Here is a 14,114-nt window from a genome sequence, read left to right on the forward strand (position 1 = left end):
TGTTTATGTGCCAATTTTTATTTATTTCATACAAATCCTGTAATTTAGCAAATAGATATAAAAAGGATGGGTCTTTTTATGTAACTTAAATACTTTATCGCTTTTAAAATTCACAGTGTGAATAACATTTCTCAAAATACATTTTAAAAATTGTATTTGCGTGCCATCTTAAAGAAGCCATTCTCTATATTTACTAAAGATTCTTTCAGACGGCCAGGGTAGTTTTACTGTCTAAGGGTGGTTACAACAAGCGAATGCAGGTTTTATGAATATGAACCACTAACCTCTATCAACAAGCCTTCTTCTGCTTTGGAGGGCATTATACACATTTTCTACTCAAGATCTTTAGTCAGCAAATTTATCGGCTAAAATGGCCATCAAAATTTCCCCTAATAATAAAGGTTTTAAAAGACTTAAAGCAAAAACCTGTATTAAATAAACTTTTTAAAACTAAAGATAATGCTATGCTCCCTAAAAATAAAAATCAATGCATTGACCATAACGAAAAACCAACTTGCTGTCTAGTCAGTTACCGTAATGAAAAGTATCATCAATAAAACATATAAATATAAAATTAAAATGACAGAGGCTTACTTTCTTACCTAGTCTATGGTACCTTCCTCTGTCCTGCAGCCAGTCCCTGCGAGTGTCGCTATTATGAAAGATTGTAAGTGAACATAGATCATTGATATTTGTTGAGCTTTTAGTGTTTCCTAGAAATAGTTCTTCAAATCAAGTTTTCTTTCTTAAAAAGGTAACTTCATTGTATCCATCCTGAAATTTCTAAAATATTGAAGTTCCTTTTGCTTATTTATACTCTACACTCAGATGTGTCTCACACATTCTAAATTAGGATCCTCTGTGTCTGTCATTGACATGTTCTGCTTAAACATTCTTCTGTATCACTAATTATGATGTTAAATCAAAATGGATCTAGTGTTAATCTTTACGGCCTCTTGCTAATAATACCTTTCCCAATTTCCAACTACTCCTTGATAATGGTCTTCACACAGTATTCAAGCCAAGCCAAAAACATGCTCATGAACATGGCAATTTAATACATTTTTTCAATTTTATCTATGCTAATAAAAATTATTATATTCCCATTAATATCCACTCTCTTTCAATACTTAAAGAAAAAACAATGTAGTTGTTCAAATGTCCATTTCCCCATTTAGAAGTTCTCTGAACTTCTAAATCCAATGTATTATTCCTGATATTCTCTACCTCTTCTAAACTCTCACAGTACTGATTATGTATTATATTACTTTTACTAGAAAAAAGATTTCAATAAATTATAACTAAGCCCAATTATTTTGCCTTAATTTGCCTAATATTTAGGCAATGGAAAAAAATTGAAATCACATCATAAAACCTTATATGTCACAAATCCACACAAATATAGAATAATGACAGTCGTGCTTTTTTTGGTAAAATCAGAAATTTAGAAAATTAGCTCTATTAAAATACACATTGAAAGTAATCTCATGTAAGAAATAATTATAATGAATTACATTTTATGACTGTTCTGAACAACTTTAAACTTAACTGCCCACTATGTCTAATTTCGTGTATAATTAGTTTGAAATACTTAAGAAGCCATTTCTAACACCTATAAGGAGCCTTCGACATTTGGAATTTAAGCATATCTACTGTGATGGAAGACAAGATTTATTGTTTTATATATTTCTTAAAAGAATAAAAATTCCTATACTGAAATTAAGATTACATTTTTTCTTAAAGTTTACAAAATACTAAAATGTGAGTATCTCTGAGACTCTATAGTTAGTAATAATAACTGTCAAGTTGAATGAGTAATTAGCAGTGACCTGTGAAAATTACGGGATGTTAGCTTGTTTATTGGTTATTGCCAGCCATTGTCACCACCATCTTCTGTTCACCTTAACCAATGAGCTGTATCGACATGATGCCAAACACCAGCAACCAGGGCCAAGAGACTACAGTAAATTGATTATTGTTTAGTTCTGTTCGTGGCAACATAATTCTAATATTTATTTTTCTAAGATCAAACAAAATAGTCTGAGGTGATTGATCCCAATGGCAACTGCATATTTGTAAGTGAATGAGCAACAGTCAGTGGGCCCTGTGGGCAGACCAGACATCAGTTTTAAGCAAACCCTCCCTTCCTGGTTGTTTTAATTAATTGAAAGTCACCTTTCCCTTTTAAGCTAAATAAAGACATTTTTAAATATGTAAAATTAGGTTCTAGTCACAAGTTTTTATAAATTACTATGTTATAGATAAACAGATTATAAATATCATTTTTCTGAAAAAAGAAAAATAAATTATGTATTAGAGTAATAATCACTTTAGTGTTTATCAGTTGCTAGAAACTATGGTAAAATAAAATAATGACATTTAATATTAACAGATAAAATTTTACTGTGTGCCTACTATTGCCTAATATATGCTAAATGCTTTACACAAATTATTTTATTTAATTCTTATAATGACCCACTGGGGTTAAATAATTACTAAAGGACAAAAAAAAAAAAAAGAGTAGAGCTGAGATCTGAATCTAGACCTGACTCCTAGAAGTTTTTAATTGCTATATTCTACAGAATTCTAGAGAACTTCCATTCCTGCATTACAGGTCTTTTTTAAGGATTAGAAATAAAAATGTCCATAAGAAATCAAATTTCTATACTACTTTCTTAAAGATCTCAAAAGTGGTATGTTTAAATAAGATTCCTTTGGGGACCATTAAGTGTAAAAGTCTTGGGATATCATTTAGTAACTGTTCAACCACACACCACACAAGAATTGCAGAAGCTCTTCCAATGTTCACATGAAGTCAAAATTGGATTTGTGTCTGATTTTAAATTTATCATGAGTTTGTTGTGTGCTAATGAATGTAGATACGTCTTTTATCTAAATATGCTACTTTCTTAATTTCTTTTATTAACAGTTTATTTTCTTCACTTAGAGCAAAAATTTTCCCCAGGGTATCTGAAAATGTCTATAAACATTGTATACATATAATGGCTAATGAAAAAGTTAAAAAAAAAACAACTGGAAAGGAAATGTTTTTCCAACTGTATATCTTTCATAAGTAGCTGCCAGTAGACTATTTTAACTTTTCAAAGTTATTAACAGGTAATATGCTCACTGTCCGAAATGACTGATGGGGCTGCAAGTGGTTATCCTAGGAGAGAGACACGGAAGTCCAGACAACGAACCATGGGGGGAAGAACAAAGGTTTGGGGGCTCATCAACCCGGAATCAAATGCCAGCAACCCCACTCATTTACAGTACAAATGTGTGAACATTAACTAGGCACTCTGAGCTTTAGTTATCTCACCTTTAAATTAGAATATACATGAAGGGCTCAATAAATATAAATTCATAATACGACTCATTATTTTAATAAATGAGTTCTTCTACTTACTACATATCACTAAGTCTAAAAATATATTAATAAGAAATTCATTAAGTATTCAAATATTTGATTCAATAAAAAAAAAAGCTTGAGAAAAGGTATAAGTTCCACACATAAACTGCATTATACTACCTTGGAGCTGTGAGTTACTAAACAAGTAACGCGGTGGTCCATCCTTTATCCATGGTTTTGCTTTCTGAAATTTTCAGTTACTCATGATTAATAGCAATTCAAAAATATTAAATGGAAATTCCAGAAATAGCAATTCATACATTTAAAATTGTGCACCAATTCTGCTGAAAGCCTGATTAAAATCAGGCACCTTCCTTCTCTCTCCTAGTCCCACCCCAGGAGGCAATCATTCCATCTTTCAGCACATCCACACCGTGTATGCTGCCTGCCCACTCCGCACATAGTAGCAGTCTCAATCATCAGACTGGTTTTCACAGAGAGACAGAGCACATATACATAACTGTAATTACAGTGCATTGTTATAATTGTTCTATTTTATTATTAGCTATTGTTATTAATCTCTTACTGTGCCTGCTTTATAAATTAAACTTTATATGGGTATTATGTATAGGAAAAAGCATGGGTTGGTACTACCCATGGTTTCAGACACTGACTGTGAGTCTTGAAAAACTGTATCCCCTGAAGCTAAGGGAAAGCTACTGTAACAATAACATATTTTAAAGGAGCAGTATTTTAACAATCCTAGTCTAAAAACAATCTGTAAGAACATAAAACGATATGAACAGCAACTGAAATGACTTATTCTCAAACCCCTTTAACACGTGGTGTAACCTTTGAGAAGGCATGTACCCTCACTAAACTTCAGATTTCTCTTTTGCAAAATAAAGAGATTTTATTAATCCTTAAAGTTCTTTCCCAATGCTAAAGCAGTGGCATCATAGAAGTGTGCTTGGCATGTCACCAGTGTTCCATAAATATTTGTTGAATAAATAAATAATTTTACATTTAACTTGTATCTTTACATATCTAGGAAGCAGAAAGAAAAATAATTTTAAATAAAAAAAAGGTTGTTAATAGGAAGGCATGCCTTTTATGTCTGTAATTTGGAGCAATGTTTGGTTTTCTATGATCTGAGATCAGTTGGGAAACAAAAAAAAAGCCAAACAGTTTTGACTATGGCCATTGAATGTAAATAAAGAAGATGCACTTCCAAGAGAAGTCAAGATTTTGCAAGCTTAACTTACTGATATTCTAAGATGTTGGAGGAATTGTGGTCCACATTTTCATTGATTTTAACAATTACCTTTTGTTTTAGGAGGACAGGTTTTTTACTTAGAAAGAAAAAGCAACAGGTACTATTTCAAAAGTGAACTTTGTAGAGATTTTGGAAATTTATACGAGACACCGAGAAAACAGGACTAACTCACGGTTCCCCCATGTTATGGTTCATTTATTAATCACCTAAACAATATATACACACAATTTAATCACTTGAAATTATATGAAATACATAAAAAGAAGCATGAGGTTAATGTAAAGAATAAAGTATTATTTAAGAAATGTGACTATGGTATGTTAAATTAAATATAAATTTAAAATGAAAAACTGAGTGTAACTGAATATTCACAAAACCAAAATCTTAGGCCAAATGTGCAAAAAGAATTATTAGAAATGCCCATGAGAAAAATAAGCAAATACTGTTAATTCAGCTATCAGAAATAAAAATTAGTTCTGCCTGAATTTGTAGTTCTGATTTTCCTAGACAGAACCATATCATCCTTTATTAGCTCCCATCCGTCTCTCCAACTAAACTGGGAAATGCATCAAAACAAGAGGATCTCAGGCATCCACAAAATCTGATACAGATCCTATTTCATCAATGGGTGACACGATTCTTCAGGGATGTGTCAACATTCTGTCGGGCACTAGAGGTACCATAGTGAATAACAGGCATGGGTCTGCTGACTCCTTGCAGGAAGAAAGAAGACTTGATCAGGGAACAACAAATGCACAGCATATCATTGAGAAGAAGTGACAGGTGTGGTAAGAACCTCTAAGAGGCTCCACTAGATCCCCCGGGGGCAAGGAGGTGCAGCCAGAGCTGGTGTGGAGACTTGGAAGCATCCCTTAAGGCAGTAACTGAAAGGATGGGTAAGTGAAGTCAGGGGAGAGCAGGAAACATTCTTGGTAGGAGGAGAAAGATGTGAGGGTTTCAGGAAATCAAAAAATTCCAATGTAACTAAAGCATGGAGAACGAAGGGGAAGAGTCGTGATTGGGTGTGAGGGTGTGGAAGGGAAAGGTCAAGCTGTCTCCCCTCATTATATATTAGGGGAGCACTGGATCAGGCAGACAAGGGTACCACAGGGAGAGAACCCTGGAGGCAGACAGGTTTGAAGGACCTGGGGTCGAGGATTCTTTCTGTTTTTGCACTGACCTTGACGTCCCTGTGAGACAGCCAAATAGAAGTTGAAAATTATCTGGAGCTCTTAACAGATGTCTCAATGGGATGAGAAGATATTTTTAGAGTTGTCAAAATATATGAGTTAAGCCATTTAGGTGGATGCTGTTGCTTAGGGAGAGAGAATAAAGAGACTAGAACTTGGCTAAAGGAAGCCATCGTGTGACAGGTTTGGCTGCACATAGTGTGCCTATGTGTTACCCACCCTTACACAGGAGGGTTTGGAGGACATTTAGTGACTAGTCCAAAAATTTGCTGAATGAATGTTTTTATATACTATGACTACTGTATATATCCAAAAGATCTTATAAAAAGCTTTAAAATATGTTTTTCAATCTCCAACACAAATCATAACATAAACAAATCTGTAAGATTCAAGGCACAAGAAAGTTAATCACCATCAGGTTCAGCTCCTAGAACAAGTCATTGTGTTTTAATTTTTGGATGTTTACTCAACATCCCTAATATCTCCTCCACACTCATAAACTTTGAGTTAGTTATTAGAAGTATCCGCAATAAAGGATTTACTCCTGTGTAGTATGAGCTGATATACTGTACCTTACTTATCAAGATAACTAAGTTATTTAGGGCCTCTTTGCTCAGGAACACTTTATAAACTGCTTTCTTATTTCCTCTTCCCCACCTTGATGGTTTTACAGAAACCATGGTACTAAATGCCAGTGTGGCAACATTTAGTCTAAACTTCAGGTCCTTGCAGGAGGTAATTACTTGGCACTTGAGCAGAATTGAAGTGCCCCACTGCCAGGTAACAGACTCTTGGGCCAAGAATGGCATTTTTATTGCTAAAAATATTAAAAATAAGTAAATACATGGCAAGCATGAAGCAATGTGGGTTTTCTTTGTCTGTCCTAATTAAGTTGAGTTTATTTTGGAATAGAGAATAATTTCAGTTATGGTTGGATTGGGAGCAACAAAGAGTACAAATAACAACCTAACGTGTGGGCTTGAGAACACTGAGAAAGAGGGAAAGCCGAGGGAGCAAGAGGTTGTGTTTTTGTTGTTCCCCCACTGTGAAGCAGCAGGTGCTCATGGCTCCCCAGATGCCTGGCATTGGCCGTTTCGCAAATTAGTAGTGAGTTCTGGGACTGTCTTCTTCGCCCCTCCCATTCTTGTGCTTACACTCAGAATCTAAGTACAGTCTTTTTCTTTGGATTTCTTTTCACAGTTAATTCTGCTTTCTTTCTTACTTCCCAAATATGAGGATTTAGTTTCTAAGGTTTAAAAAAAAACTCCAAAGGGCTAAATGAGCTTACTTAGTGGGGTTAGAGTAAGAAAAAAGGCAAGCTCTTTTCTGTTGTATTTTAAGTCTTGGGTAGTTCAACTGTTGGTGAAATAACTTGTGAGCAACTAACACATAGAAATATTGATTCATATATGGTATTTTTCATTACATTTGATAAAAATACTTTTGAAATTCAACTGTGCATCAAACAATTTAAAAAATAATTTAAGCCAAGTGTAAACATGCAAAAAAGGAGAACATGATTGATTATTCACCTTAAACTTGAGGAAGGTATCATTTTAATTGACCAGTGGAATGAATGAATGAATGAATGAATGACTTCATTATACAATTGAACCAAAGCAATAAATAACCTCATATTCATTTATATTTGGCTTAAAGTTACTATGCATACTTGTTGTTCGGATGTTTTGTTTCCTTAATTATAAAATTATTTGGGTAGGTTTTTTATGTTATCCAACTGATAGTACTCTGAATGGTAAAAAGAAGGTAATTTATAATGAAAAGTTTTCCTCAGAGTAAGCAAATCACAATAGAAAGAGAATTCTCAATACTTCAACAACACAGCAGAATTTAATCCATATTAAAGTATATATTTGAATATATATGAACTTTAAAGACTGGAATAATAATAGCCATAGCCTTATTGATGACCAAAACATTTCTGATAGCAAACTCATGAAAAGATGTTTAATCATTGCCTAAATATTTCTTAACATCAATGACAAATCTCCCATTTATGTGCAAGAATACATTGCCCATAATTTTTCTTGGATTGAGTTGCAACCATCTTGAAAATTCTGAGGGCAATAGATAATTTATATGTAATATCTACCTTGAGATTCATGTGCTTTCTTAGACCTCTTTGGACCTTTCTTAAATCAGTGCATGCGTAACCAACCCCTGCTCACTCTAGCCAGGGCTGATATTCACATTGGCCTTACTGAGATTATCCGCCCTGATCAAGAAGACTGGCTTTGTTAACCATTTGTTAATATGTGTATACAGCTTTTAAAAGTAATGCAACAGACATCTTATGGCTTTATTATTATATGTATACACATATATACATAATTTTGCTGAAATTCGTAAGACAAAAAATGAAATCTTTTCTATATCTATAATTGCATTAATCTTGTATATCCAAGGAGATGTCATAATAACAGATGGTTCAAGTTTTAGGATTAAAAAATATATAATTATCATGGTCTCAGGTAAAATAAACATAGGCAAAAAACATTCTCTTGGAATGTTTCAAGTTTCTGATATTTACTTTCTGCGTATATGATACCTTACAAAAATATATTTTCTTTACACAAAACCAAGAATGGCACATTTGGAGCTGATTAAGTAACACAATTAATGTCAAACAAAATCCCCCAAATGACTGAGCTTAAAATGCAAAATAAAAGCAATGGAGAGGATTATAGCAGTTAGTCATTTTAGGACTCATTTGAAGAATCATCTTCATTTGAAATAAAAAAAACAAATGCTCTTTTTACTGCTCTGTATTCATGAACTTAGCTTGAGTTTACTGTCCAGAATAGATACTAGACCATAAATGCTACCCTTCAAATTTTGTCCTTCTCTTGTAGCGCAGTCTCGGCAACATATTTAGCTCCTCTGAGTGTGTAACATAGTTCCCTTTAGTATTCTACATATGATTTTGTTCAGCAGATTTGTGTTATTAAAATGTGTATAATGGCATACAAAGCATTTGGAAAACCCATGTAGGACTAAACTATCTTACTTATAACATTCAAATAGTCCACTTTACGTGAGCCTGGTAACAACTGTGATGAAATGAGAAGAAAGAATTTTTAAATGTTAAGAACTCTTTATTTGATTTACTCGTGATTTTATTTATACAGAATAGAACTTATAAATCCTTCCTGCATTAGAGTGGGCTTTAAGCATTCAATACTGTGTCCAAGATTAAATCATACATTGTTTAAAATTAATTATTCCTTTTTAATTGCATTGTATAAACAGAAATGACCTGTTAATTTAAAGAAAATCTATCAGCACAAAATGAATTCACTCACATAAACAAGCAAGATGAACTTGACCTTGTTTGAACTTGTTTTGATGTGGCCCAGATGGTAGGCTACATGCTTGAATAGCAGGCTAAAGCTGAGGAAAAACTCATATAGCAAGATCTAGATTTATAGCCTTTTGCAAATTCCTACCTTGTATTGTCCTTTCAGCATCTGTTCTGCCGCCAGCGCGGTCAGCTTCTATCTCTGGGGTCAGAGAATCTAAAAGCACAGGAAGGTAAGAGTGACACACATTTCATTTGATTCCTATTGTCCTTTATAAAAAGAGCAACCTGTTACTCTGGTGCTGCATTAAAATTATATAAATCTTTGACATCTTTTCAAGGGTAAACAAAGACTATAACCCTAAGAATTATCAAAAGATTTGAATAGATAAGTAACACCAATTTGTGCATGAAATGGAATGAGGGTTGAGAACTTCTCAGGTTTCTCTTTTTTCGTGTTTCGGGAGAGACAGATTTGCTTCAACAGAGAAGCAATGTCAGGTTCTAAATACTGGAGTGAAGTAGCAAAACGGTGTTGGGGGAAATTCATTCCCCTCAACACTTGGGACTATTCTTTGCACCAGGCTTTCAGCTGCAAGCACAGTTTAATAAACGGCAGGACACAGGAATATACAAAACCAGAAACACATGTCTAAATTGCCTGTTGAGTATTCAAAACAAAAGACAGCCACACATAAAGACGCAGCCTCTTACCATTTAAGACCCTGAGACTGTCTGTTGAAGCTGCCTGTTTTAGTGTTTGTTCTGCTTGCTCACGCCGTTTTGTCTCAAATTCAAGTGCTTCCTGCAATTTTCTCTTTGCCTTCTTCTCCTTCTTTAGCCTCTTTTGAACTATGGCTAGAAAAGAGAGTGGAAATAATTTTTCTTACATTTTTTGAAATGTTCAAACTTATAAATGATCTATCCTTTTTATAATATTCTTTCCACCCCACCGCTCACTGGATTGAATTTACCTGTGCAAAGAAGTTCAAAAAACCGCACCTTCACCTAAAATAAATCCAGGTAAAGTGTCCAAGAAGGCCAACTTTTACTTAGCCTTGAGATATAGTACATTATAAGAAAGGCTTTAATTGTCAAATGTAGAGACAGATTTAATGAGAAACTACTTTTAGTAAATATTTGAATTCACTGATAAAGGAAGCCTAATTAAAGGAATGTTATAGCTTGGTCTCTGTCCTTCAATCAGAATAGTGCTGAGTATTTTGGGATAGTTCTAACCTTTATAAGTATGCCTTCTACCTATGAACCACCAATCTGAAGTAGAAAATGGGGAAATATTCTTATAAATATTTCCCTTATAAATGTTTTTTTCTTGTAAGTATTTCCCCTGTGAATATTTTACAAAACATTGTTACAGGAACTAAATTTTTAATAATTCTTTCTTGAAATTTTACAAAATGCAATAATGTTATTGTGTATGAGGAGCTAAATGTTCTTAATTAACATGTGTATGTATCTTTTGGCATGAAGTTATACTAATTATAATAATTAATAATAATTTCCTCAGCAAATTTATATGTACTATAACAGTTCAAGAAAGTTATACTTTAATTTTTCATGAAGTTGGTGGAGCATAAAATCTCACCACTAAAATTAAGATGCTACTGCCAACGACAGTGTACAATGGTACAAGAAAGTAGAACATGACACAAAAGTTGAATATGGTAACATTTCTCCCCACTGAACAATTTATATATTTGTCCATTATGTGTAACAATAAATAATAAGGGATCTTCATAAAAAGTATGATGACTGTATTTCAGAATGATAAATGTTTTAACTTTTACAACAGGAATTTAAAGTAAGCAATCAGCATATGGGAAGCACACTAATTTTTTTCTTTGAAGTAATTTTTTTGATGGCTGATAAACATTATAGAATTAAATGTGACAGAATCAGAATAAGAAAATCGTTCTGGTAGAGCTAGTAATAAGGAACAATCATTATACATGTACTATTTGATTTCTTATTAAAGGTTGAAGAAGAAAAACATTTTTTAACTCAGTATTTAGTCCATATATAAAATAAGGTAATATGGTTCATGAAAAAATGTAGTTTCAATTTCAAATGCTCACAAATCCCATTTATATATATATATACATACAATTATTAATATTGTTAAGATGGCAGATCATTACCTTATTGACTTTACTGTTGCAGGTACCATATATTAACAGAAAGTGTACATTGGCTGCAGTCTTATAGGAAAAGCCAAACTGGTTTCCATTAACTAGGCCAATTCCTTTAACAGTGTGAAGATCAGGTGCTTATCTTAACAAAATCACTTGTCTCCTATTTCCCTTCCCAAAGATGTTGGTTTATAAGTCTCCTTGAAAAGCAATAGGAATTCTTTCTTTAAGGCCATTTTTATTATTGTTGTGCAACTGCACAAATTCTTGAATTACTTATTTGGGGCACACTCGCAGGGCACTAGAAACTCAATACCCATCACCTTGGCACTGATTGCTCACCGTTTTCTTCCCACGTGATTGAACCAAATGCAACTGCTATGTTCTCTCTTCAGGACAGTGCATTGCTTCAATAGATACATTCATAATAGATAATTATTGACACTTATTACCTTTAACTTGTCATTCATACTTAAGTGGGAGGTTCATGGTGTGATCTGTGAAACATTTTGCCCTCTAGTGGTTAAAGGGATAAAACAGAGTGTAAATCCTACGACATGCTTGAACCAGTAAAACTCTGAATGTCCCTCAAATAACCAAAAGCTTACTTTAGGAATTCAAGGGCCTACGTTTAAGCCTTGTAAAAAAAAAAAGACTTTTCCAGGTGCAAACAAAATCAAGACCTGGCTATCTTATGAATATAGTTCCATATAATGAACTCTGACCAGATTTTGTTATGCAGTTGGCATATACCCCATTATCAATGTTGATCTTGTTTTGATTATTTTAGCACCTAAATGTACTTAAAGTCACATTATTTAGAGCTGTACTACACAACTCTACCATAGAACTGTACTAATGGGGTGACAATTTACCAAATCAGCCTCATCCCAGAAACTTACTAGTTGGTGCTTCATAGTCACTAATGTCAAAATCTACAGGTCCTGCCAGTTTTAAAAGCAAAACAGAAACAATGTTTTTAAATGTCCACGTTAAACATATAAAATGGGAGTATGTGCAGTATTTATTAAGGATACTTGTTAAATGAGAGAAAAGAAGCACTCTTTCTAGGATACTCAGGAGACATTCATAGTTGAAGCAAAGGGGAAGTTGGTTGTAAACAAAACACTCCTTAATCTTATACATAAAATAAACACAGAAATAAACATGACCTTCAACATTATGTATATGTACATGGTAAAGTGTGTTAAAAAGTAATTAATAGATTAATTGTTTGATAAATCATTATTTTACCCAATAAAATTGATATTGGTTTCCACACTAATGTATATTTGGCCTTATTGGATGAAAACGAGTCTTTCAGAAGGATTATCCACAAAATACTCACCTTTGGTCATTTGTTCAGATAGTCATCACTCTTCAGTTTCGTTTGATAAATAGCTCACCAAATTGTTTGAATACTGGAATAATCAGTATTTTATATTTTATTTTAGCTTTATAACTTTAACTCAAGTTTTTCAAAGGACAGTTGTGGATAAATATAAAAGTTTTCTTCATGGCTATCTTAACATTATGATTTTTAAAACTCATAAACAAAAATTATGTGATTATTAACATAACGAATATAATTTCAATATCTTGAGGCTAGAACAGAAAGGAAACCATGTACAGTGGACACTGAGAAATACAGGGAGCCTGGGATTCAAATCTGGCTTTGAACTTTAGCTACAAGTAAAAACAAAAAGTATAGTCTCATAGTAAATCACCAAGCATAGTGAGGTTATTTAAAATATTTTACACAAAGTGTTCAACTTGTTTGGAAGTTTGAGAATACCTCTATTTTTCTGCTCCATAGCCAACTGCTTCTCAAGGGTTTCCCTTAGTTCCCGTTCCCTTAAAAAATCCATCTTCAGCTCTGTTTTTTCCAGTTGGACCTGTTTTTCTTGAGCTCTGGCATTATCTATGGCAACTTTCAAGAGCCCCTGTACAAAGAAGGTATTCAGAATTGTAATATTTTGGTACAAAGCACATTTCATTCATTACTTAAAAGCATGTTACAAGAGAAGAGCCCACTTATCAATTTTTTCATTCTTGTGCATTCAATTTGTACTCACTAGGACAAGTACTATAATTAAAACACAAAATTCCTAAACGATGAAATGATTTGAGGAAGAAAAATATTTCTGGCATTTCGTTTCAGTGGTTCCTAATTAGAGCATCTGAATTTAAAGCCAAATGAGGGCAGCAGATAAGCATGCCAGAGAAATAAGAACTGAGTACCAAATCAGACTGAAACTCCCCCACAAGTAATCATCTGACGTGGCTTATGTAACCCCAGGTGCTGCTGGCTGCCCCTCCCTCTCTCCTGGAGCTCATTCACCACCATTCTCTATGGAAATTATCCTTGGTACAGTGGGCTTCTCTGTATTTCTCAAGCTACCAGGGACAGAGACTCCACTCCTTCTCTTTACTTCCTGACTGTCTTTGCTCCCCATTTTTGTATGGCTCATGCCCTCATTTAATTTCACTTTTGATCAGAAACCCCTCAGGAAAGGCCTTCCCTTACTATCCTATCTGAAATAGCTCTCCAAACACACCTTCTTAAAATGCTTTATAGCAGTCATTATGTCCATCGTCCTACGTGTGTTGGCTGCTCTATGTTGTGTCTCCCGTTCTAAACTGTAGGTTCTCTGAGGCAGGGACATTTTCTCTCATCTGGTACTACCTCCCTACAGCCACGAGAGTGCCCATAATCCAGTAGATTTTAAACACTTGATGAATAAAAGTTATAATACTGGTATGTTGTTCTTGACATATATAATATATGTAAGGGATCTAAAACTTAGAGGCTTAATACTGCATGATT

General features: G+C 33.7%; 1 protein-coding gene across 1 annotated transcript in view; it reads right to left on the reverse strand.

Annotated features, from left to right (window-relative positions):
- The window catches only part of DACH1 (dachshund family transcription factor 1), a 403,566-nt gene that overhangs the window by 23,386 nt on the left and 366,066 nt on the right, over positions 1-14,114 (reverse strand). The window contains exons 8-10 of the mRNA XM_037034760.1: positions 13,083-13,230; positions 9,852-9,995; positions 9,286-9,354 (exon numbers count right to left, since the gene is read on the reverse strand). Of these exons, the coding sequence (XP_036890655.1) occupies positions 9,286-9,354; positions 9,852-9,995; positions 13,083-13,230 (361 nt within the window). The remainder of the gene's footprint in view (positions 1-9,285; positions 9,355-9,851; positions 9,996-13,082; positions 13,231-14,114) is intronic.

The sequence above is a fragment of the Sturnira hondurensis genome, unplaced genomic scaffold, assembly GCF_014824575.4.
Source record: "Sturnira hondurensis isolate 20B ecotype Veracruz unplaced genomic scaffold, ASM1482457v3 Scaffold0022201, whole genome shotgun sequence".
Taxonomy (NCBI): Eukaryota; Metazoa; Chordata; class Mammalia; order Chiroptera; family Phyllostomidae; genus Sturnira; species Sturnira hondurensis.